Below are 27,500 nucleotides of genomic sequence, written 5' to 3'. Positions count from 1 at the left end.
ACCGTGCAGGGTGATTGGCATTTACCAGAGAACACCAAGATTGGCAGATTCACCATTGGTGCCCTGTGCTCTTCACAGATGAGAGCAGGTTCACACTGAACACATGACAGAGTCTGGAGACGTGACAGAGTCTGGAGACGTGACAGGAACGTTCTGCTGCCTGCAACATCCTCCAGCATGAGCGGTTTGGCAGTGGGTCAGTAATGGTGTGGGGAGGCATTTCTGTGGAGGGCCACACAGACCTGACGGTTCTCTACTGATATATATATATATATGTGTGTGTGTGTGTGTGTGTGTGTGTGTGTGTGTGTGTGTGTGTGTGTGTGTGTATGAAGAAGTACAAAGTGACTTTTGACTTTTTATTCAAATTCAGCTTTGCCTTGAATTGTAATTAATTCCAAGATTCTCACCTAAACATATTAATAGAATGTCCTTTGAACACATATAAAGATTTTACAACTTTGTCCTCACATCAAAACTTTGTGCTATTTTGATAATATAAGATACTCTTGAACTGTTGAACCATGAGTACTGAAAAGACTGAGTTACCAACACTGCACCCCCACTACATTTACATTTACGGCATTTAGCAGACGCTCTTATCCAGAGTGACTTACAAAGTCCACTAAACACCACACAACACTAAAAAACCCACACTACACTAAAACCCCCCCCACTAAACACCCACACTACACTAAAAACCCCCACTAAACACCCACACTACACTAAAACCCCCCACTAAACACCCACACTACACTAAACACCCCCACTGCAGTAAACCTCCACTCTACACTAAACAAAACACCCCTTACTAGAGAAAACCCCCACACTACACTAAACACACCCACTAAACCCCAACACTACACCAAACACACCCACTAAACCCCCACACTACACTAAACACACCCACTAAACCCCAACACTACACCAAACACACCCACTAAACCCCCACACTACACTAAACACACCCACTAAACCCCCACACTACACTAAACATACACATCACAATAAACAGTACATGTGGTCATAGTTCGTCTGTCTTGCTCCAGTCACACTATGGAGGTTTAACCCCAACCATATGGAGGTTTAACCCCAACACTATGGAGGTTTAACCCCAACCATATGGAGGTTTAACTCCAACACTATGGAGGTTTAACCCCAACACTATGGAGGTTTAACCCCAACCATATGGAGGTTTAACCCCAACCATATGGAGGTTTAACCACAACACTATGGAGGTTTAACCCCAACACTATGGAGGTTTAACCCCAACCATATGGAGGTTTAACTCCAACACTATGGAGGTTTAACCCCAACCATATGGAGGTTTAACCCCAACCATATGGAGGTTTAACCCCAACACTATGGAGGTTTAACCCCAACACTATGGAGGTTTAACTCCAACACTATGGAGGTTTAACCACAACACTATGGAGCAACATTTCACCACATTAAATCTTCTATAGCAGCTCTTCATCACACACTGATCCTGGCAGAGAGGAATGGTGAGAAGAAGAAGTCAAAGGCGAACTTCATCGCCACCTGTGTGCTCTTCCTCCAGTTGCGTTCAATCTTGACCTGCCTGCCCTCGGGCAGCAGCGAGGAGCTGCAGTCCAGACAGTGGATCGCCTTGAGCTCAAACACCGGCAGCTTTACGCCGAGCTTTCCTTCCAGTTTGGTGCTGAATTCCACCATGCTGCCAGGGTCCAGGTTCAGAAGCACCTGCTTAAACTCATGGCTGGCCGACAGAACAATATCTCCAGTCGGATCATCCCGCTGTGTGACTCTGTCTACCGGCCTACCCACCGTCACCTCAAAGCGATAGCTGTCAAAGCGTTTGACGTGGCAGGGGTGTTTAGCCACAGCTTTAATGCGACAGAGTTCCTCGTGTTGAAACAGAGCAACAGTGTTGGGGGGAGTGGTGTTCACACCTGTGTTGGGGGGAGTGGTGTTCACACCTGTGCGGTTGTGTGTAGATGTGCTGGTGTTGTGCGTCTCACAGGCAGGGTACACTTCCCCATACAGACACCGCAGCCAGTCACCCATGAACACCGGCACCAGGCTGATCACGGACTGGGCCCCATTCTCTGTCTCAGCTACACGCACGTGGCGAAACTTTCCGGTCCAGGTGACGCGGTGCCCGTCGAGATGACTGCAGAAAAGCTGCGTGCGAGCCACGCCCTGCTGTGCCCAGGCAGGTGGTCCACACAGCATGTTGTACTCCCGCCAGGTGAGGGTGGAGTTGTACACCTTCAGTCCCTCAGCATGGTAGACGTAGGCCCCACACAGCAGAACTACAGTGGTGAGACACAGGAGGATGAGCTTGACGGGGCCGCGGTGCGTAACGGAGCGCAGCACCTTCAGAATGGAGAGGCTGAAGCGTGTCCACAGGCGCAGTGTGACGGGCACGGCACACACCGCCAACGTCACCAGCATCTTCGTTAGCTCGAGCTCCAGGAACCACTTGACCATCTGAATCAGCAGCATGACGGCCAGACCCAGCGCCAGAACAGGCAGGGCAAACAGGAACAGGAAGTAGGCCACGCAGGTGCGGATGAGGCCGATGGGAGTGGAGTTCTGTAGCAGGACCACAGAGAACTCCCACCACATGAAGCAGACCAGGTACGGCACCAGGAAACAGTACGTCCCCCTAAATCCACGCAAACGAGCCATGCTGGGGTGAAAACACACACACACGCACACACAAACACACAAATACACACACGTACAACACACACACACGCACACACACACACAAACACAAACCACACATACAACACAAACACACACACACAAACAAAGAACACATACACAAACACAAAACACACATACAACACAAACACACACACACAAACAAAGAACACACACACACACAAACACAGAACACATACACACACACAAACACAAAACACACATACACCACAAACACACACACACACGCACACAAACACACACACACAAACACAAACCACACATACAACACAAACACACACACACAAACAAAGAACACATACACACACAAACACAGAACACATACACACACACAAACACAAAACACACACACACACACACAATGAGATTTTTGCAATCCAGATAAACACCAAGATCTTTTACATTTTCACATATTACAGATTACACCTACACATTCAGTACAAACATGGTACGCTTCTAATTCACATATCTACAGACATATCTTAGAGTCAGGGTTAGGGTTATCTGTTTGACATATCTTAGAGTCAGGGTTAGGGTTATCTGTTTGACATATCTTAGAGTCAGGGTCAGGGTTATCTGTTTGACATATCTTAGAGTCAGGGTTAGGGTTATCTGTTTGTTAATACAGTAACCTCTTGTGGTAATAGACAGACTGTAAAAGAACAGATGCTCACCTAACATGGTTAGAGTTACCGCACTAGCATGCTCACCTGACAAACATGTAGGGTTAGGGTTAGTGTGTTAGTGTGTTCACCTGAAGAACAGGCAGGGTTAGTGTTAGGGTTAGTGTGCTCACCTGAAGAACAGGCAGGGTTAGGGTTGGGGTTACTGTGCTCACCTGAAGAACAGGTAGGGTTAGGGTTAGTGTGTTAGTGTGCTCACCTGAAGAACAGGTAGGGTTAGTGTGTTAGTGTGCTCACCTAAAGAACAGGTAGGGTTAGGGTTACTGTGCTCACCTGAAGAACAGGTAGAAGAGGTAGATGTATAGTAGGCAGGGGAGGCTGAGGGTGAGTAACACAGACTCCCCCAGCGGCGCCTCGGCGAAGGTGCTGCCCAGAATTCGCATGCTTTTTATCTCCCTGGGCAGGTAGGTGGTGAGAGCACACAGCGATGACGCCACCTCGATGAGCAGGGCCCTGCGAGCGTACGCGGCCGCCGCTGGGCTCAGAGACAGGTAGCTCAGCACCGTGAAGAACACGGCCACGGTGGAGAGCTCGGAGCACGGGATCCAGTGCTTATCAGCCACAGGGAAACTGAAGATGACGAAACATACCGACACCATAAAGTAGACGTACTGTTCGAGGTTGTTCCAGCCGAAGTGCGTCTCGGCCTGCTCCATGTCCAGGCCGGGCTCAAAGCGTGCCAGCAGGGTGGTGAACGCGTGGAAGTTCTCCCAGCCTTTACTACTGCGAAACACACGCAAGGTACAGATGGCCATGGAGATGAATGCCAGGTAGAAAATGAGGAGAGGGATGATGAAGCTAAACAGGTCAACGCTGAGGTTGGAGATGATGAAGAAGAAGATGAGAGCGTTGACGTGCTGGGTGGGAATAATGGTACTGAGCCACTGCACACCGGCACGTGATGCCCAGTCCACCAGGTGTTCCTTCACCTCCAGGACCAGGTGCAAGGGATACTGCAGACCCTGAGACACACACGCACAGACATTAATTAGCTGAACACACATGCAGAGGGGTGTGAGTTTGAGGAGTGTGAGTGTGAGGAGTGTGAGTTTGAGGAGTATGACTGGTATGAGGGGTGTGAGTGTGAAGGGTGAGTGTGAGTGGTGTGAATGTGAGGAGTATGACTGGTATGAGGGGTGTGAGTGAGGGGTGTGTGTATGAAGGGTGAGTATGAGGGGTGTGAGTGAGGGGTGTGTGTATGAAGGGTGAGTATGAGGGGTGTGAGTGAGGGGTGTGTGTATGAAGGGTGAGTATGAAGGGTGTGAGTGAGGGGTGTGTGTATGAAGGGTGAGTATGAGGGGTGTGTGTATGAAGGGTGAGTATGAGGGGTGTGAGTGAGGGGTGTGTGTATGAAGGGTGAGTATGAGGGGTGTGAGTGAGGGGTGTGTGTATGAAGGGTGAGTATGAGGGGTGTGAGTGAGGGGTGTGTGTATGAAGGGTGAGTATGAGGGGTGTGTGTATGAAGGGTGAGTATGAAGGGTGTGAGTGAGGGGTGTGTGTATGAAGGGTGAGCATGAGGGGTGTGAGTGAGGGGTGTGTGTATGAAGGGTGAGTATAAGGGGTGTGAGTGAGGGGTGTGTGTATGAAGGGTGAGTATGAGGGGTGTGTGTATGAAGGGTGAGTATGAGGGGTGTGAGTGAGGGGTGTGTGTATGAAGGGTGAGTATAAGGGGTGTGAGTGAGGGGTGTGTGTATGAAGGGTGAGTATGAGGGGTGTGTGTATGAAGGGTGAGTATGAGGGGTGTGAGTGAGGGGTGTGTGTATGAAGGGTGAGTATGAGGGGTGTGAGTGAGAGGTGTGTGTATGAAGGGTGAGTATGAGGGGTGTGTGTATGAAGGGTGAGTATGAGGGGTGTGTGTATGAAGGGTGAGTATGAGGGGTGTGTGTATGAAGGGTGAGTATGAGGGGTGTGAGTGAGGGGTGTGAGGGGTGTGATGCTCATAGGTAACTCCCCATTTAAGATACCATTTGTTGGCAAGGTTTATATTGTTGAGACTGGACTTTGTGAACCTTAAATGATTAGCATCCCATGGTCTCCCTCTAGTGGCTGGAGGCCAACACTGCAAGAAGCCTGTTACAGTCTTAAACCAGTGTCTCAGGAAGTGTCATGGTACAGAGGTCCCTGCTGGCTGCCCCCATCAGCAGCGACAGTATTTCATGTTGTCCTGTTGTTGTGACATGCTCGTCCCTCAGGTGGGCGGGGCCTATTGTGGAACCTGACACCTGAGGATTCTTTGTCTGTCTATATACAGTATGTTGTGTCATTGTACCAGTTGACTGCTGGTTACTGAATCCTTCTTTTGCATTATGTTACAGGTTTTGAGTTAATTACCCTTTAATCCCCCCTTTTCCCTGAGACTGGCGTGATCACTTCCTTTTTTATTTGCACTCATTATCAGTCACAGAATAACCAGCCAACTTTCACAAGCTGCCAGTCTTTTTTCTCTATTACTATTATTATCATTATTACTATTATTTCTCCTGTGTTTGTGGTCCTGTCTCGTGTTGTTAAGGTGGTCACAGCTTGTCCTGTCGTGTTTGAATGTTTCTTTGTCTGATTCACGATGTGTAACGAAGTGATTTGAGCACATGACCACATTCACGCTCTATTGTTTGTTTCGTCTCACGTGTGTATGTTTAATCCTAGCGTGCTTTGTGCTTTTGTTGTAAATCCCCACAGTGGGATTCCCCCTTAAATAAATTTTGAGGGGGGGGCTAATGGGGTCCCTGGCCATGTAAAGTGTACAGTGGTGTGAAAAAGTGTTGGCCCCCTTCCGGATTTCCTGATTTTTCCATGTTAAATGTTTCGGAACATCAAACCAATTTAAATATTAGTCAAAGACAATACAGGTAAACACAAAATGCTATTTTAAAATGAAAGTGTTTATTATTAAGGGAAATAAAATCCAAAGCTACATGGCCCTGTGTGAAAAAGTTCACACCTTAAAAAGTTTTAATTCACCTTAAAAAGGCCATTCATGCTCGAAAAACCCTCCAATGTGGCTGAATTAAAACAATTCTATAAAGATGAATGGGCCAAAATTCCTCCACAATGCTGTAAAAGACTCATTGCAAGTTATCGCAAACACAGTTGTTGCTGCTAAGGGTGCCCGACCAGCTATTAGGTTTAGGGGGCAAAACTTTTTCACACAGGACTGCAGGACTGTGTTTTCCTGAGACTACCATGATCTGCTGTGATCATCTCCTGTTTTATTTGCACTCCTCGCACATCACAGTAACTTTACCTGGTAAAGTGAGATATGTAGTTGGAAGACGTAAAGCATATTTTATCAGGAAGTAACAATATTTAATATGCTTAATTTAACTGTATTTTATCAGTACACAAATATAACATTTGATGTGATAATTTGAAGCACACTGTCACTAGTTGTGTAGTGTGTTATACATAAAAATAATACATTACATTTAATGAGCAGTAGTCATGTGTGGGTGGTTGGTTAGAGTTAGGGTCTTACTCTCCTGCAAACAACTGAATAAAACCCTGTTGCAATTTACCAGGAAGTATGATGCAGTTTAAGAGGAAGTAACATGCCTTACCAGGAAGTGGGATCTGAAGTCCAGAGTTAACCCTAGGCTCTTCATCAGGTTTCCACTGACCCCACCCCTCTTCACCATACGCTTCTGAGACACACACACACACACACACACATATTGGTGTTGGTATAGTATAATGTATGACCATAATGTATGAGATCAGAGCCACTCTGGTTGACCATGTGGTCAAGCATGCGTTGGGTTTTCTGGAGGTAAAGGGTCCAACCTTATCTGTGCTGCTACACTGTAGCATCATCCAGACAATTCAAAATGAGAATAGATAAGTAGACCTGTCCTCTATACATACTACATCATGTACTAGACTACCCCTCTATACATACTACATCATGTACTAGACTACCCCTCTATACATACTACATCATGTACTAGACTACCCCTCTATACATACTACATCATGTACTAGACTACCCCTCTATACATACTACATCATGTACTAGACTACCCCTCTATACATACTACATCATGTACTAGACTACCCCTCTATACATACTACATCATGTACTAGATTACCCCTCTATACATACTACATCATGTACTAGACTACCCCTCTATACATACTACATCATGTACTAGACTACCCCTCTATACATACTACATCATGTACTAGACTACCCCTCTATACATACTACATCATGTACTAGACTACCCCTCTATACATACTACATCATGTACTAGACTACCCCACTATACATACTACATCATGTACTAGACTACCCCTCTATACATACTACATCATGTACTAGACTACCCCTCTATACATAGTACATCATGTACTAGACTACCCCTCTATACATACTACATCATGTACTAGACTACCCCTCTATACATACTACATCATGTACTAGACTACCCCACTATACATACTACATCATGTACTAGACTACCCCACTATACATACTACATCATGTACTAGAGTACCCCTCTATACATACTACATCATGTACTAGACTACCCCACTATACATACTACATCATGTACTAGACTACTCCACTATACATACTACATCATGTACCAGACTATCCCTCTATACATACTACATCATGTACTAGACTACCCCACTATACATACTACATCATGTACTAGACTACCCCACTATACATACTACATCATGTACTAGACTACCCCACTATACATACTACATCATGTACTAGACTACCCCACTATACATACTACATCATGTACTAGACTACCCCACTATACATACTACATCATGTACTAGACTACCTGTAGTGGCGATTTCTGTCTAACGCCAATGAGGATGGTGGTAAGTTGTTCCCGACACGCAGTCCAGTAAGCACTCACAGACAGAGAAATAAAAATAAGTAAATTTAATTCCTTAGTCCGGTTTTCTTTCTACAAAACATCAGCAATATTGTGCGGTCTGAAAACTTTTTCCTACTCACGGCCATCCCCATCCCCAGACAATGAGCTAGCCACAATTAAATACTGGTTTCGCGCACCTGCGCGTCGAAGGGGGTGTGTCTGGGGTCGGTCCGCAAGTGAACAGGAAAGTCTTTCAGGTGCAGGTCACGTTCACAACAAACAAACGTGTCAGGTAAGTATACCACTAATTTATGTGTTTTATAAGTTACCATCCACATGATGTACAATTCACAAATATGGCTCCAACACACTGGCCCCTAATTGTCACTGTTACTGCAGGACAATTCTAAACCATAATGAAAGGGAGCCATACGTACTCAATAAAGGCTATGCACTACAGGTGTTCCAAAACCTTAATACACATACATTAGCCCACACAAAGGTAACCATAAAAACCGAGAAACACCAAATGAAATGTTAGTCTCACATTTCGTTTCCATTTGCCCCCCACCCTTTTTTTTTGTTTTTTATTTTAGTAAAGTTAAAAAAGGTAACTGATCAAGTCCAATGAACATGTAGCGCCACCTGTAAAAGTCCGTGTAAGTGTATGGACTGGTGTGAGAGCACGCACAGGAATATATGGATTTGTCAGTACTGTAAGTGTGCAATCAGAGCTTCTCTGAAGGTGCTTCATCGCCTTCGAGAAGCAAGCAAAGCTTACTGATAGGTCTCTGCAGCACATTGGTCTTTGTTTGCACCAACACGCTTCGCACAAGACCTTTGGGGCCAGGCAGGGTCTTAACCACCCTACCCAGGGGCCAAGAATTCCTAGGTGCTGCTGGATCTACAAGCACCACAATGTCATTGATTTTGAAATTCCTTTCAGTGTGGAGCCACTTCTGTCGTTCTTGCATTAGTGGAAGGTATTCCATAGTCCACCTTTGCCAGAACTGATCTGCTAGGTATTGGACATATTTCCACCGTTTCCTGCTGTACGCATCATTTTTGCTAAAGAGACCAGGAGGTGGCAACGGTTCACTCTTCAACTGCAGTAGGTGGTTTGGTGTCAAGGGTGCAAGATCATTTGGGTCACTAGAGGTTGTAGTAAGCGGTCGGTCATTGAGAATGCATTCAATCTCACAAAAGGCTGTTTGCAGCATTTCGTCGTCCAGTGTTTGTTGTCGTACAATCGAGAGAAGTGTCTTCTTAACCAGGCGGATAAGTCTTTCCCATGCCCCTCCGAAATGAGCTGCATATGGTGGATTGAACAGCCACTTGACATGGTTGTTTAGCAGGAATTCCTGAATCTTTTCTTTATCTAGCTGATTCCACGCCATTTCCAGTTCCTTCTGTGCGGAGGTGAAGTTGGTGCCACAGTCTGTTCTGATGGTAAGCACCTGACCTCTCCGACACAGGAACCGCCGGATGGCATTGATGCAAGCACTGGTATCCAGACTCCATGCTACTTCTAGATGGATTGCCCGGCTTACCAGACAGGTGAAGAGTACTCCCCAGCGCTTTACCCGTGAGCGACCACTCTTGGCCTCCACTGGACCAAAGAAGTCAATCCCCACATGGGAAAATGGTGGCAAATTGGGAGTAACCCGATCCTGTGGTAATTCCGCCATTTTCTGCATTCCAGGTCTGGCCTGCATCCGTCTGCAAAACACACAAGATCTAACAATGTGTCTAGCACAAGAGTTAGCCGAAGGGAGCCAGAATTTTTGTCTAAGTTTTGATAGCATGTGATTTCTTCCTGAATGTCCATTTTGCTGATGAATATCCCTCAGGATCAACTTGGATATATGTGATGACTTGGGGAGTATGATTGGATTCTTTGTGTTTACGGATACTGGTGCTTTACCTATCCGTCCTCCAACCCTCATGATGCCGTTGTCAATGAATGGATCCAATCTGAATACAAGGCTATCAGATTTCACTGGTTTGTTAATTTTCATCAATTTCAATTCTGAATCCAGGTGGCAGTGCTGTTCATAACAAATGATTGCCTTTTCTGCTTCGTCCAAATCATCCACAGTTAAGCATTTTTGCTCTTGCTCACCTTGGCATGTGGATGTCACTTTGTCTCTGTCCTTTCGACTTCGATGCAGAAGGATGCGTTTGAGCTTCAGCAACCAGGCAACAGCTCTAAGTAGTTTCCTCCAAGAGGAGAAGTACTGAATCAGGGATGAAGTTGCATTAATCTCCATCTTCACACAATTGACAGTAATGGCATGTTTTACCTCTACATCACAGCTGGGTATGTAGTTCAGATCTTCTGGCATATCAGGCCAATCCGATTCCCCTCTTTTAAGCAAGGGAGGACCGTGGAGCCATCTGTTGGATGCCAAGAGTGGTTCAATATAGAGTCCACGTGAGGCATCATCTGCCGGATTGTCTTTCGAGCAGATATACCTCCACTGGTGTGCTTGCGAGAGGCCGTGGATTATTTCAATGCGGTTAGCAACATAGGTGCGGAACCTTTGGGTTTCGTTGTGAATGTATTTCAGCACAGTTGTGCTGTCTGTCCAGAAAGTGGACTTCTGAAGATCCATGTGTAGCTCTTTCTGGAGCATTTTGTCGACTTTCACAGCCAGTGTGGCAGCAGCAAGCTCCAACCTGGGAATAGTCATCTGCTTCAGAGGTGCTACTCTTGATTTCGCCATAATAAAGGCAATGTGAATGTCTCCACTGCTGTTCTTAAGACTAAGGTAGGTCACCGTTCCATAGCCGGATTCACTGGCATCACAGAAATGATGCAGCCGAACAATCTTCACCGGGCCGAAACCCTCAGGTTTTATGCACCTGTCCACTTCAAATCTGTCCAGCTGTTTCAGTTCTGTCATCCATCTTTGCCATGGCTTGTAGAGTTCTTTTGGAATGTGTTCATCCCATCCATGATTATCAATGCACAGTTTTTGCAGGATTTGCTTGGCCTTGAGAATGAAAGGGCATAGGAAACCCAATGGGTCATAGATGGAACTCACGACTGAAAGGATGGCTCGCCTAGTGAGTGATGTGCTCTTGTCGGCAACCTTGAAGGTGAGTGTGTCTTTCTGGATATTCCACTGGATTCCTAAGGCCCTCTCAAGGGGTGGTTTTTCTCTGTCCAGGTCAAGTTGTTTCACAAGCGTGGCTCTGTGACTTTCGGGTATTGTAGCAAGGACCTCACAGCTGTTACTTACCCACTTGTTTAGGGTAAATCCTCCTTGGGCGCATGCTTCCCTAAGGTCGTGCGTAAGCTGGATAGCCTCCGTCACAGAAGCCACAGACCGAAGGCAGTCATCTACATAAAAACTATGTTTGATGGTGTCAAGAGTTGTTGCACTAAACTGCTCTGAGTTGTCAACTCCTGTTTGTTTCAGGGCATAATTGGCGATGCTTGGAGATGACACAGCACCGAAAAGATGAACCTTCATCCTGTACGCTTCCAATGGCTTGCTCGTATCCCCCTGTGGCCACCAGAGGAATCGGAGGAAGTCACGGTGATGTTCATGAACACATACTTGATAGTACATCGCCTCGATGTCGGCCATTACAGCAATCCTTTCTTCTCTAAATCTCAGAAGAACACCCAACAATGGATTCGCCAGGTCCGGACCCTGGAGAAGTTCTGTGTTCAATGATTTGCCCTTATAAGATGCAGAGCAGTCGAATACAACTCTCAACTTACCTTTATGCTTGTGGTAGACTGCGTGATGAGGTATATACCAGACCATCCCATCATTCCTTTGCAGCTGGCATGTAGGCACCTTTTCTGCATAACCCTTGCTGAGCACGTCTTCCATAAATGTGGTGTACTCACTAGCGAAAGCAGAATCTTTCTTAAATTTTCTAGCTAGACCCACTGTACGTTGTACTGCCATCTGCTGGTTGTCTGGCATATTTACAGCTTCATTGCGAAAAGGTAAAAGTAAGTGATAGCGACCATTTCTAAGCACGACTGACCTTGTCGTCACATCCATGAATTTTTTATCCTCAACGGACATCTCAGTTTCCTCTTCACATTCTTTTTCAGGGAAATCATGGTTGTATTGTCTAATAAGCGTCTCTTTTGTGTTCTCCAATGTGATTCGGTTGACTGTTGCAGGTCCCTTGTCACCTCTTTCCATAGCAGAGCAGGAATTGAGTGGACCATTGACCACCCATCCAAGTAATGTCCTGACTGCATATGGTCCATCATTTTGGCTATTTAAGACATCCCATGGTTCCATCGCCTTCGGTACGTCCATGCCGATCAGTAGCTCTATATCAGCATCAATGCTGTCCAGGGTTATGCCACTGAGGTACGGCCATCTTTTGATGTCATTTGCTGTAACCAAGTGATCCTTTGACACTGGGATTTTGGCTTGTGTGTATACAGTGGGTAACTGAAGGAACACACTGCCATCAATGTTGCCAACTTTAAGACCTTTGAGCTCATAGCATCTCACCATTTGCTCCTGTCCCATCATTCTCAGGGCCACCTCAGTCCTGCGTCCGCTGACGTTAAGCTGGTGCATGAGCTTGTCAGAGCAGAAAGTTGCTGAGCTGCCCGGGTCGAGGAATGCGTAGGTCATTATGGATCTGGAGCTTTTGGGTGACTCAATGATGACTGGCACAATGGCCAATGCACAGTGACTGGCCCCTGTGACATGACTTGCTGAGATGAGTGCGCTATTAACAGGCGCCTGAGTTTTAACAGTATCCTCACAGTTAATGTGCAGTAAGGTATGATGTTTACGCTTGCACAGCTCACAAATGGCCCTATTGAGGCAGTTCCTGCTAAGATGTCCTTTTTTTAGACACCCAAAACAGTAGCCATTTCTTCTCAGATATTCTACCTTCTCATCATGTGTCTGTGATTTAAATGTTTTACAGTCAGTGATGTCGTGCCTATCTGAACAGCAACTGCATGTCATTGACGCTGGAACGTACTTGTTGGTTTGCTGCGTCTTAGCTGTTTGTGCTGTTAACTGAGGGTTAGACAAGGTGACAGAGGTCACAAAGCTGCTTCCACTCTTTTGAGACTTTGCACTAGGCTTGGCTCTAGAGACGGGCTTGCTGATTGGGTTATCTCTGATGTCACCAAACACTGGATGGAGTAAGATGGTAGACTGGCGTTCTATGAACTCCACAAGATGAACAAACTTAATCCGCGTGTTGTTTTGTTGGGATTTTTCATACACTGTGGTTCGCCAGCGTTCACGGAGTTTGTAGGGTAATTTGGAGATGAGCAGTTTAAGATTAGATGTTACATTCAGTTCATCCAAATGGTCCAGATTTTGCATGGCAGTAAGACATTCTCTTAAATATAGTGCATATTCAAGGAGAGCCTTTCCATCATCAACTTTTAGTGTTGCCCAGTTAAAAGCCTTGTCTAAGTATGCATTTGCAATTTTCGTTTCATTTCCAAAATGAGTTTTCAAGAGCTCTTTTGCCTTGGCATAACCTTGGAGGGCATCCATATGCATGCAACTTTTGACGATATTCTTTGCTGGGCCATCAGTGAACTGTTCTAAAAAGTACAATCTGTCTTTACAATCATCAGTATTTTTTTCAATAGAATGCTCAAAGGCAAGCATAAACGGCTGGAATGACAAGGGATTACCACTAAATGTAGGCACATCTCTTTTTGGTAAAACGGAAAGATTTAGCTGTCTCACCATTATTTCTGTAAGGTCTCTCTGCCTGTTCAGCTCTGTGTCGGTGGCTGGAGTGGTGTTGATTCCGCCACATCGTTGCTGCTGGTTTGTGGTGGACGGCGCGATACACCTGGTGCTGCTTTGTAGATGTTGCACCGCTCGCTGGAGTGGTGTTTTAGGAACAGCCGCCACAGGTGCAAAGTCGAGAGGAGAGAGGGCAGGCTTACTCGACTCCTCCATACGGGAGTCATAATACTCATTCATAGCGTTACCTTGCTCTTCAGCGTCACTCAATGCTTTGAGTTTGGCATTTGCCTCGTCTAATTGAGCTTGTAGTTCCAGATTCTCGCGTTTGGATTTTAATGCCATTTCTTCCATGTCGCGCTTTAATCTCAGTGACATTTCCTCCATCTCACGCTTTATCTTGAGCTCTGCCTCCTCCATCTGCAGCGCCTGAAGCGCTGGCAGTGCTTTACTCCGTGCCTCCAGAGCAGCCTTCTCGGCCAGTGCCATCTTCGCTGCAGACGAGGCCCTCGAAGACCTAGAAGTCCTGGAAACGTTAGAAACGCTGTCCTGTGGCTGTACGGTTGACTGCAGTTTGTTTTGTTCCATTCTCCAAATGTTCACTTTTTCAAGGAAATCCTCAATGTCCTGCAATTTTCCATTGAACCAGTCCGTGTCACTTTCGGTTTCATCCTCCAACAGTAATGATTGCACTTCTCCGTGTGATGTTTTAAACGACTGAATACTTAACAACAGTGCCGTCACCTTTTCTTCAACTTGTTCCGTTTCTCCGTTTTGAACCAACAAAGTCCGAATTTCATTGATTTGTTTCGTGCAGACACTTAACTTGCCGCGGCGGGAGGCAATCTTGATCTTTACTAACTCAGCCGGGTCTTGTACCATCTCGCATTCCGACATTGTGATTTGATTTAAACGCAGTCCACCATCACTACGGTCTTTCAACCTTTAAAGTCCTTCGGGTATCGGTTTTCACACACTCTGCTTGCTTGCTTGCTTTCCTTTCTAATTTACGCTTCCATTTCGTCCTTTTTGTTTGCGCATCCACAGGAAAACATCCAACGTATCCGAAGTAGGGTGAAGATATTTCAGAGTAATCCTTCTTACCGTCAGGTTAGGAAGTTTTCAGACTTTGTAGTGGCGATTTCTGTCTAACGCCAATGAGGATGGTGGTAAGTTGTTCCCGACACGCAGTCCAGTAAGCACTCACAGACAGAGAAATAAAAATAAGTAAATTTAATTCCTTAGTCCGGTTTTCTTTCTACAAAACATCAGCAATATTGTGCGGTCTGAAAACTTTTTCCTACTCACGCCCATCCCCATCCCCAGACAATGAGCTATCCACAATTAAATACTGGTTTCGCGCACCTGCGCGTCGAAGGGGGTGTGTCTGGGGTCGGTCCGCAAGTGAACAGGAAAGTCTTTCAGGTGCAGGTCACGTTCACAACAAACAAGCTCATAATAGACATAGACAGACAAATATGTATAAAAATGCAAACGTGTCAGGTAAGTATACCACTAATTTATGTGTTTTATAAGTTACCATCCACATGATGTACAATTCACAAATATGGCTCCAACACTACCCCTCTATACATACTACATCATGTACTAGACTACCCCTCTATACATAGTACATCATGTACTAGACTACCCCTCTATACATACTACATCATGTACTAGACTACCCCTCTATACCTACTACATCATGTACTAGACTACCCCTCTATACATACTACATCATGTACTAGACTACCCCACTATACATACTACATCATGTACTAGACTACCCCTCTATACATACTACATCATGTACTAGACTACCCCTCTATACATACTACATCATGTACTAGACTACCCCTCTATACATACTACATCATGTACTAGACTACCCCTCTATACATACTACATCCTGTACTAGACTACCCCTCTATACATACTACATCATGTACTAGACTACCCCTCTATACATACTACATCATGTACTAGACTACCCCTTGCTGGGTGGCTATCCACCTCAGAACAGAAAGAGACCATCGTCAATATGGTCAGAGCCAACAACTGCATAATTTTGCACCAGGCTGCTCAAGTACAAACTGGTTCACTGAACAACCATGATTTGTTGTGATTCACCTCCACCAAACTCTCCATTACTGTTGAGTTCTTTTTGGTATGGAGGTGATCACCAACCCCACCAGTTCAAATACATTCAGCAGGTGATGGAGGAAGCTTGAGGTTATTTTGACTTTTTTTCTTTTTTGTTGTTCATGTATTTACAGTATATAGCTACAGCATATGTAGTGTTTTCCATTTGTCACTTCAGTGTGTAGTCACATATATGAAGGGCTGATCATCTGATATTTGTGTGTAGAGTTTAGATGCAAAAATATGGTTTTGGCAAGAGTTGCAAGAGTTTTGGTTGAAGTGTGTGCTTTTTCCAAAAGTGTGAGATGTTTTGCCTGTTGTGTGTGTGTAGCATTGGCTGCTGTGTGTTAAGTTTTGACAAAAGAGACATAGTTTCAGAAATAGAGTCTGCAAAAAACTGTAATCCTAGTGCAGTGTTTGTATAGTGTTAATGCTAATACAGTGTTGGTATAGTATTAATCATATTGCAGTGTTTGTATAGTTTTAATGCTAATGCGGTGTTGGTATAGTATTAATCCTAGTGCAGTGTGTGTACACTGTTAATGCTAGTGTGGTGTTAGTATAGTATTAATCCTAGTGCAGTATTTGTATAGTGTTAATGGTAACGTGGTGTTAGCACAGTGTTGATGTATGGTGTTGAGTTGATGTTTCTGCCTAATGGAGCTGCTCACCGTGTCTGGAATGGAATCACTGCTGTTCTGTAAAGGGGTGGAGCTGATGCCCAGAGGGGTGGAGCTGATGCCCAGAGGGGTGGAGCTGATGCCCTGGGCAAAGTTCTTCGTCATCTCCACAAAACTCTCCACATCCACATACTGGGAGCCTCCTGTGGGCCAAACTGGTAAGTGTGGTTGTGTTGTGATGTGGTGTGATGTGATGTGTTGTGGTAAGTTGTGGTGTGTTGGGATGTGTTGTGGTGTGTTGTGGGATATTGTGATGTGTTGTGGTGTATTGTGAAATGTTGTGATTTGTTGTGGTATGTTGTGATGTGTTGTGGTTTGTTGTGGTATGTTGTGATGTGTTGTGGTATGCTATTGTGTCAAACATGAACTTTTACTGACACAAGCCCACAGGACATTCTTACCTTTGCTGGCCACCATGGTCTCCAGAACGTTTCTCTGTGTGTGTGCATCAAGCATTCTGCTACATGTAGCACCTGCTAATCCACACAAAATAGTGACAAATAGATCATCATGCTCAAATAAACTTCGATCATCCTGTCCAAACACTCATAGAACATCCTGTCCAAACACTCATAGAACATCATGTTCAAACACACATAGAACATCCTGTTCAAACACCCATAGAACATCCTGTCCAAACACTCATAGAACATCCTGTTCAAACACACATAGAACATCCTACCCAAACACACATAGAACATCCTACCCAAACACACATAGAACATCCTGTTCAAACACCCATAGAACATCCTGTCCAAACACACATAGAACATCTTGTTCAAACACTCATAGAACATCCTGTTCAAGCACTAATAGAACATCCTGTTTGAACACTCATAGAACATACCCAAACACATAGAACATCCTGATCAAACACATATAGAACATCCTGTCCAAACACTCATAGAACATCATGTTCAAACACTCATAGATCCTGTTCAAACACACATAGAACATCCTGTTTGAACACTCATAGAACATCCTGTTTGAACACACATAGAACATCCTGTTCAAACACTCATAGAACATCCTGTTCAAACACTCATAGAACATCCTACCCAAACACACATAGAACATCCTGTTCAAACACACATAGAACATCCTGTTCAAACACTCATAGAACATTCTGTCCAAACACTCATAGAACATCCTGTTCAAACACTCATAGAACATCCTGTTCAATCAATCAATCAATCAAATTTTATTTATATAGCGCTTTTTACAACAGTTGTTGTCACAAAGCAGCTTTACAAGTGCCGAGTCCTAGCCCCCAGTGAGCAAGCCAAGGGCGACAGTGGCAAGGAAAAACTCCCTAGTTTTTTTGCATGAGGAAGAAACCTTGAGAGGAACCAAGACTCAGGGGGGGAACCCATCCTCCTCTGGCCGACACCGGTCACCATGACAACAACAACAACAACAATTTAGACAGAAAGAAATAAAGAAAAGGAAAAGATGTAATAATGTCCATCATGGTGTAGGCTCATCCGGTCAGGCAGTAGGTGGCTGGCACTGGATATCAAATACTCATAGAAGATCCTGTTCAAGTACTCACAGAACATCCTGTTCAAACACTCATAGAACATCCTGTTTGAACACTCATAGAACATCATAGAACATCCTGTTCAAATACTCATAGAACATCCTGTTCAAACACATATAGAACATCCTGTTTGAACACACATAGAACATCCTGTTCAAACACTCATAGAACATCCTGTCCAAACACACATAGAACATCCTGTTCAAACACTCATAGAACATCCTGTTCAAACACTCATAGAACATCCTGTTCAAACACTCATAGAACATCCTGTCCAAACACTCGTTCTGTTCAAACACTGGGCACTGTTTGAAGACTTGTTATGACTACTTCTAGCAGATATTTTATTGAAGAAGTTATGTTCAGAAATACTTTTGGGATTATATAAATCCCATATAAATATTCTTGCACAATGTTAATAATTGTCCCCCACACATAAATTTAGTTTCCGACTGTAGATGATTAATTATCGTCTGTGTTTTTGCCAAGTAAAATAAAATAAAAAATCTGTCACTGCTGGACTATAACTGTGTGTCACAAAGAAAATGTTACACAACAGATGTGTGTCAGAATGTGCAGTTGTCCCACCCATCCTGATATAGTTATGACATCTTCACAAAATCAAGTTCACAAAAACAGCTCTTATAACAAAGAGTATTCACTGAAAGGGAGAGGTTCAGGGTAAAGGCTCTGTTTTACATATAGGATTCCTATATTTTTTATTAGCTCCAAAATCTAATTCATAAATTACATGAAAGAGATTCGTATTATGCCAGTGAATGAATGGATAGTGCTACTAATTGGTTATGGGATTTCCCTGAAATGCTTGTGTTTGTGTGTGTGAAGGTGAACCTTGGGGTGTGGAGTTAGAATGAGGCGGACGCAGGCACTGAGTGGAACGAGATTTATTAGGAGCAAATCCTAAAGAAACAGAAGCCAGAGTACAACTATTAAACAGATCTGAAATGAAACAGGAAGCAAACGATACCAACCAGAAAGACAAATGTACTTGGAAACACCAACACAGAGATGACAAAAACCAAGAATGAGAGACAAGGGGCTACATACAAAGACCAGCAACTGGGAACACAAGGTTTAAATACACAGTGAAATGAGGAACAAACCAAGACACAGCTAGGAACAATGATGAGAAGGGGGAGTTGCAAATAACAGGGTAATGTCAGGAGAACACACGGAAAAACAAAACATGAGTACATGGAAAACCTAACAAAGCAGTGACAGACAGACGGGTGTGGAGGCAAACGTGACACAAGGCCTTCACCTGTGTGTGTGTGTGTGTGTGTGTGTGTGTGTGTGTGTGTGTGTGTGTGTGTGTGTGTGTGTGTGTGTGTGTGTGTGTGTGTGTGAGTGTGTTTGTGTGTGTGTGTGTGTATGTATGTGTGTGTGTGTGTATGTACGTGTGTGTGTGTGTGTGTGCGTGTGTGAGTGTGTGAATGTGTGTGTGTGTGTGTGTGTGTATCTGTAGGTGTGTGTGTGTGTGTGTGTGTGTGAAGGCTTTCACCTGTGTGTGTGTGTGTGTGTGTGTGTGTGTGTGTGTGTGTGTGTGTGTGTGTGTGTGAAGGCTTTCACCTGACTCTGCGTTGACCTGTTCGACATTCTGCAGCATCTCAGACATAGCCACTTTCTGCTTCCTGTCCGGATTAAGTTTCCAGTACATCATGGTGGCAGCGTGGCGAACAGCCTGCTCAAACCTGCTCTCTGTGGACAGCTCACGCACCTCCGTCTCATTCTCCGCAGTGATACCTGAGAGGTCAGAGACAGGGGTCACCTGAGAGCTTCAGGACAAGAGATCACAGGGTTGGTGTTAAGGTTAAACACTGCCCCTGATAACCCAGTACTGCCCCAGTGTATGTATGTGTGTGTGTGTGTGTGTGTGTGTGTGTGTGTGTGTGTGTGTGTGTGTGTGTGTGCGCGCGTGTGTGTGTTTGTGTGTGTGTGTGTGTGCACATGTACACACACACACTTAAAAAATGTAAATTTTTTAAGTTCGTTATTTTCCCTGTAATTAATTAATCGAAATTAATGCATTAAAATCCTACCCCTTATATATATATATATACACCTTGAAACCAAAATTTGTTTAAAATAGCACTACAAGGGTAAATAGCTCATAGCGAGTCCGTATAACATACTACAGCTACCGCTGTTCTGGTATTTTCCGTCTCCGTTGTGTTTCTCCATTGTGAATGGCTCTCCTGTTACGACTCCTGTCTGTCCTGTTGACCACTTGGACGGCTCTCCCGTTTTGACCCTGTACAAACGACTTCGCCTATGGAATTCCCCTTATTAAATCTCGCTCTTCTCAGCGTTTGTGTCTGCCTCCTCGCTCCGTAGCGTGCTACGCGTTACAGTTCTTTTTGCACTTTTTTATTAAGCAAATGTTTTGTCTTTGTTGCTTATTAACACTAGAGCTCCTGGGAATTCAGGATTCTGAGGACATCACCCCTCCTTCTTCTCCTTCTTGCCAGCAATTAGCAAAGCCAAACATCACCCTTTATTATGTTAATTCACAGAGCAAGACTGAGGCAGCAGCCTCACCCAGAAAGTCTCTGATCACAGAGATCACAGATCACAAACAAGCAGAAACACAAATGCTTCTATCAAATGCTTCTAACACAAATATAGATAGATAGATAGATAGATAGATAGATAGATAGATAGATAGATAGATAGATAGATAGAGAGCACATGAATTTGTTTTCCTGTCTTTTCCTCTCCTTTTCCAGCCTGCTGTTTAGATCACAACATTTATCAGTGATGCAGTGATGCAACGCGACCATGCTAATTTTCGCTAGCAATGATATGGGATTTCCTATATAACATTAGCATCAAGCTAATTGCACCATATAATTTCTTAGCTTTTCAAACGCGAATTCAAACGCGGAAACAGAAAGTGTTTGATTACAACAAATATTATATAGTATAGTATATGAAATATACAAAGAGCAAGATTCAAACATTTTTATTTATTTTTATTGTTTGACGGGACTCATTAGAGAAACTGTCGTCTCTACGTGCGATTGAATTGTAACTTTTGAAACACGAGTCTACAAATTTTCTGCCGTTTGTTGTAGTATCGGTAACATACAGTCTGCTTGTAACTTCAACTTTTTCGTGAAGTATCACGTTTAGTGTTTTGGTCATATGAGCTTGGGGGTGAGCCAGCTTGTGCTTTGGCAGGCGTATGAGCTGGGGGTGAGCTGCTTCCACCGCATTACCAAGACAATGGGCGTTAATCCCTTCACAGCAGGGGAGTGGGCTACATGGACCCCACCAAGCCCTGTGAAATTTTTCGCTTCTCTAGGAGCTCTAGTGTTAAGGACATGTTAATGCATTTATATGCAGATAAATGCAATAAACATACAGATCTGAATTCATTTAAAATGTGTTCTTATTGAGAATAATTTGTAGTCTTTCATATCCAATTATTTGAAGTGCGTGGTCATGTGGCCCTCCAATAATAGTGCTGGTTTTTTTTATTGTCTTAGCCACAGATGCTTCCCCTATCGCAGTGAAGGACAGAGTACTAACAGATTATATAGGAAATGCCTATTACATTGGCGGCCAGTACTGAGCTCAACATTTTGTAACTTTTGTGACCCGGGCCTGAAAATAAGCTCTTTAATGGCTCCTGTTCGGTCCCATTTGGGCGTAGGGGTCTGAAACTTGGCATACTTCATCAGGGGCCAGGGGGATGGATGCTCCCAAGCTACGTGCGGCTATGCTCAATCGTCTGCCTGCAGCACCCCCTCAGTGTTCTCACCATAGTTTGCCTACAGCTGAAAATTGAAGTTTGCCACACCCAAACCGTGGGTCCCAGAGCTTCACGGTTTCGAAATAGGGTGGAGCAGACTGAAACTCTATAGTTTGGTGCGGCTGCATGCCACGGTCGGCCTATGGGAAACCTAAATGCACTGGAAGCACTGGATGTTGCGCTCCAGAAGGAATGGAATGGCATGAAATTGAAGGGATGAGCTCCCAGTGCTCCCAGCAGCAGGCAGTTAAAGGCAGTCGTGGCATTCTTTCTAGGTATCAGCACTGGCAACTGTTTATGGCAGTGCTTGAGCTCGAGTAGTTTGGACTTAAACCTATTTATACTAGATAGAGATGCATAACCTTACTAAACACTTAGCACTTTTGTAAGTCGCTCTGGATAAGAGCATCTGCTAAATGCCGTAAATGTAAATGCAAATGCAGTTTGGTTGACCATTTGGGTGACCTGAGCCTGAAAAAAAGCCCCTTTTCGGGTCCCACTGGACCCACTATGGGCTAGGGGTCCGACACTCGACGTACTCCATTAGGGGGCCAATGGGACAGACACTCCTGAGCCACACGTGGCTGCACCCTACCGTCGGCCTGCAGCACCCCCTCTCTCTTTTCACACTAGTTAGCATTGCCTACAGCTTCAATTTCAAAAGTTCACCACGCACGGCCCGTGCAACTCAGGGCTTCGCGGTTTCAATATGTTTATCCTAGGATGGGGCAGATCGAGACTGTATGGTTTGGTGCAGCTATGCACTACAGTTGGCCAGTGGGAACCCTTAACGCTGTGCAGAATGCCGTTGCTAACGCTAGGCCAAAAGTTGAGCCCTGTTTCAGCTCCTGTTCGGCCCCCTTTAGGCCTAGGGGCCCGAAACTCGACAGAGTGCATCTGAGGGATGGGTGAATCCGAGATCTGGAGCCATGTGCCGGTACACCAAACGGTTGGCCCGCAGCGCCCCCTAAGGTTTCTCCTCGCAGTTTGTACTGACTACAACTCAAACTTGAAAATTTTGCAACACCCAGACCATTCGAGCTAGGGCTTTGCGGCTTTGGTTTTTTGGTCCTAGGCCGGGCCAGATAGACACTTTAGAATTTGGTGCATCTGCGTGCCACGCCTGGCCACTGGGAACGCTCAACTTTTTGGTGCTGAAAAGCCAGGCCAGTTCGAGCTAGGCGTCTGAAATTCGGTGAGGGTCATCTGGACCTCACATCGATCGATACTCTATGGTTTGGTGTGACCACGTGTGGTGGTTGGCCCACAGTGCTCCCTTATGCTTTTCATCATATTTGGCAGTGGCTCTGATTGAAACTTCTTAAGTTTGCCACGCCCGGCCCTTTCGAGCTAGGGCTTTGTGGCTTTGATATGTCGGTCTTAGGGCAAGTCAGATCGAGACTCTATAGTTTGGCATGGTATGTGGATTATTCTTGCACAATGTTAATAATTGTCCCCCACACATAAATTTAGTTTCCGACTGTAGATGATTAATTATCGTCTGTGTTTTTGCCAAGTAAAATAAAATAAAAAAAAATCTGTCACTGCTGGACTATAACTGTGTGTCACAAAGAAAATGTTACACACCAGATGTGTGTCAGAATGTGCAGTTGTCCCACCCATCCTGATATAGTTATGACATCTTCACAAAATCGAGCTAGGGCTTTGTGGCTTTGATATGTCAGCCCTAGGGCAAGTCAGATCGAGACTCTATAGTTTGGCATGTCTATGTGTGGCAGTCGGCTGGCGAGAAGCCGACTAGTAAGTGAGTTAATCTGCTGCTTATTGTAGGTATGATGACAAAATTTTCAAACAGCCCCAAGCTTAAAAAGAATCACATATCTAGACAGAGCCGAAATATACCTTTAAAATGATACCTGGATTTTGAAAATTGGTTGAGAATTGATAAAGTTATGATATTTAAAATATCATGTATCACATTAAAATATAATACATTAATTACAATAGAAGTCGTGTGACTGAAATTCACATAATCTAATTCTAATTAATCATAATTAATAATTAATCATAATCATAATCTAATTCGAAGTGATGTTAACTATATTACCATTTAACAACAAGTTATATCAGAAAACAATGAGATATTAAACTACACAACACTGGTATCAGTACCGATTTCAAGAAAACACTGTGGGAACGAGTTAAACCGAGACGCCGCTTTTAGCCTAAAGTTGCTAGCTACCGTGACGTTCGATACACCAATGTCAATCATGACTACCTATTTACCGTGGTCTAGTAAAATACTTTCGCCTGCATAGATTTCGATTAAATGTGGTCAGTATTGAGATAAAAGCTGTATTTTTAGGTCCACATATATTTCGATGGTGTCCGGAGCATTGATGAAGCCCACACACCGCTTGAAAACAACAACAATCTTCTCGCTGGTCTCCTGACCTGAAATCGCCTCAGAGTTGACTATTAGCAGTGCCTGATGACTGGCTGGGTTGTGCTTGACGAAGTCACAGTAGTATTCAGGAAAAAACATACACCTGCTAGGCAGTGAGGAGTGATGTTATATGACACCCTTCAAAAGTACAACGTAGTTTAGAACACATTACTGAGTCAGAATTTTTCACATCGAACGTTGGTTCGTCAGCATACCTACTTATTGTGTGTTATCGATCAGTGGCGGTAATATTAGAGCACAACTGTACCAACATTTGTAAGGTAAATGTAAAATATAGAGATAACAATAGCAAGCTAGCATCTGATTCTAGCGTATAGGCTAATTGCATTAGCATATATGCTAAATGATTAGCATATATGCTCAATGTGTTAGCAGATATGCTAATTGTGTTAGCATTGTGACCTATTAAGCTAACCAGCTTGTGTGGCCTTTGTCCTAACTTTACACCACTACAGAATGAGCAGTGTGTGTATCAACATCCTGATTTTGTCAGTTGGAGTTTTTGGCCTAATATTGTCCATTTAAAAATAGGTATGTGTGCAGGGTTGCCAACTCTCACCTGCACACATACCTATTTTTACAACTGCCAACTCTAAAGAATGAACAGTCTGTGTAATAATGTCCTGATTTTGTCCATTGTAAATGTAGATGTAAACATAGATAATTGTGTTATTATTTTAACAAAATCTGCAATTGTTCAGTGATTTGAAGTGGTCGTGATCACCACCACCATATGTTCAAAAACGTTTTGTTGACATATTACATCACAGTAATGATACAATATCTCCTGTAAATGTGTCCACAGTTAGTAAATTCTCCTGCGTGACTATATCCAATGGCAATCCAGCATTCCGCCTTGACCCAACTGTGAATTATCAGGCTAGCGAAGCCTCTCAAGTGGTAAGTTTCATATTCATTATGTTTTCAGAATTGGGTTGACTTTACAATATTCACTTACATCATGTAATGTTAGCTTTTTTTCCTCCATATCCTTTTCATACAATCCAGTGACCAGTTTCATTTTAGTATAAGAAACTGCATGGAGAAGTTATGATATTTGCATTCAGTCAGTCATTGATTGCTTTATGCATCTAGATGTCTTCAAAGCTTGAGATAAAAAGTGTACAACAAATGGCCATTATTAGATCCAGTACAAACATCATGTGCTTGTACTTGATTTGAATAATTTCTAACTTGGTCTTGGTTTATTGTTAATTATTAAATTATTGGGATTATTTTAAGTAAATTTCAGGTGTCTTAAAGAAACAAGTTGGAGAAGATCTCAACAGATGGGCTTGATTTGTATATTTTTTGCAATGCAAAAGTTTTTTTCAGGTGTCCTGACTTTTTCATAAAGACAAGTATGTGTGTGTGTATATATGTGTGCGTGTGTATGTGTGTGTGCGTATGTGTATATGTGTGTGTGTGTGTATGTATGTGTATATGTGTGTGTGTGTGTATGTATGTGTGTGCGTGTGTGTGTGTGTGTGTGTGTGTGCGTGCGTGCATGTACGTGTGTGTGAGAGTGAAGGTCGCGCTCTGTGTGAGTGTTTGTGGTATGAGAGAGCGTGGGTGAGTAGTTGTCTCTCTCCGCAGAAGCAGCAAAATGGGTGCATGTAATAGTAGCCGTACTGACGGTGAGGTCAGTGAGATACTGTGTGAACATCCTAGAAGGGAGTGCAGTGATTTGTTTTAACGGGGCATGGATTAACCCTGAGATCTCCGGGGGAGAACGGGCCTGAGTCCGTTTGAGATCTTATTTGGCAGGCCGCCAAATACAGTAATGATGCAATGATGCCATGTTGAATTATTGTGCAAACTTGTCCTCTCTCTTGTCACAAGTTCGCAGGGCGGTGAAAGAGGCGTTACCTAAGGTCCACAGCACGACCTGGAACGTGGATTCACGCCAGCCATTGCAAGAAGGTTCCTGAACCTGAGCAGACGAAGAGCGGTCCTGAAGCATCCCAGCTTCTGTAGGGTGAAAGGAGGGTGTTCGGGCGCCTCAGTCGAGTGGGTGGAAGTGCAGAAAGGGCGTGACCCGCACTCCAAGCACAACGGCTGTCAAGAAGGGTCAACGATCACCCACCATGAACCCTGTGTTCTTGCTCATCCAGTGATGGAGCTCAATGGCGATTGTTGTTGATGGTTTTCTGTGTGCCTTGTTTGCTGTCACTTCTGAGGAGTTGTGTCTTGCAGGCTGCAGACACGGCGCTAACACCTGAGGACCTCACGATGAGGACAGATGTCAAGGCCACAAATCTACCACCTGATGTTGATTCTGTTTGTAATCAGGTGTAATTTGTTTGACCATCCATGTACTTTCTGTAAGTGACGCTATGATCGAAAGCCTGTATTGGAGTGGTCTGTAGTCGATGTAATTTGTCCATAAAGGACAAAAAGGAAGGAAATGTGGTGGAAATTTGGTGATTTCCATTTAAGTCAGGCTTTCTTAGTATACATTAAACAGGTGTTAGAGATCTTTTTACATATACGTGTGTTAATCATGGCACTGAAGCCATTCTCGTGACTTCAGTAAGCCTCAAATGTGTGTGCGTGTGTTCCCTGGCCTCGGCTGAGGCCTAATCTGATGTTCCTCTGGTGTTCCTAAACTGACCTCGCTGGAGACGCCAAATCTCTACTTGGAAGGGACTACGGTGACACTCAGTCTGTCATGACATCACGAGGATGCTGAGCGTGGAGGGGACATGCGTCATATGCATCTGTCAAATCAGTGTTAATTATTTCATGTATTGTCCAATCACATTTGGTTGATCACCTCGTGGACACCGTGTGTATTGATGATTAAACGTATAAAAGATGAGAGTTCGGAATGGGGAATTAGCTCTCTTTTGCAGACGCCTTGTGCGTTTGTAACAGGGAACTCTTGGAGAAGGGTCTCTGAGCTCTCTCTGTGACAGACACCTGGCGTGTTTGTAACGGAGATCTCAGGGGTTAATCCATACCTTGGTAAATAAATCATTGTACTTTATTATC

General features: G+C 44.2%; 1 protein-coding gene across 4 annotated transcripts in view; it reads right to left on the bottom strand.

The window, feature by feature from the left end:
• Positions 1 to 742: 742 nt before the first annotated feature.
• Positions 743 to 27,500, bottom strand: part of wfs1a (Wolfram syndrome 1a (wolframin)) — a 34,037-nt gene continuing 7,279 nt past the window's right edge. For 3 of the 4 annotated variants that reach the window (XM_077013086.1, XM_077013104.1, XM_077013114.1), the window contains 6 exons: positions 19,894 to 20,067; positions 17,165 to 17,239; positions 16,755 to 16,906; positions 6,953 to 7,036; positions 3,669 to 4,357; positions 743 to 2,674 (listed from right to left, as the gene is read on the bottom strand). In XM_077013086.1, the coding sequence (XP_076869201.1) occupies positions 1,477 to 2,674; positions 3,669 to 4,357; positions 6,953 to 7,036; positions 16,755 to 16,906; positions 17,165 to 17,239; positions 19,894 to 20,067 (2,372 nt within the window). In that variant the 3' untranslated portion in view covers positions 743 to 1,476. The remainder of the gene's footprint in view (positions 2,675 to 3,668; positions 4,358 to 6,952; positions 7,037 to 16,754; positions 16,907 to 17,164; positions 17,240 to 19,893; positions 20,068 to 27,500) is intronic. The other variant, XM_077013097.1, reaches the window with a different exon arrangement.

The sequence above is a fragment of the Brachyhypopomus gauderio genome, chromosome 1 (genome assembly GCF_052324685.1).
Source record: "Brachyhypopomus gauderio isolate BG-103 chromosome 1, BGAUD_0.2, whole genome shotgun sequence".
Classification (NCBI taxonomy): domain Eukaryota; kingdom Metazoa; phylum Chordata; class Actinopteri; order Gymnotiformes; family Hypopomidae; genus Brachyhypopomus; species Brachyhypopomus gauderio.
Note: the sequence above shows the minus strand (reverse complement) of the source record. Positions and strands in the feature narration are given on the sequence as shown.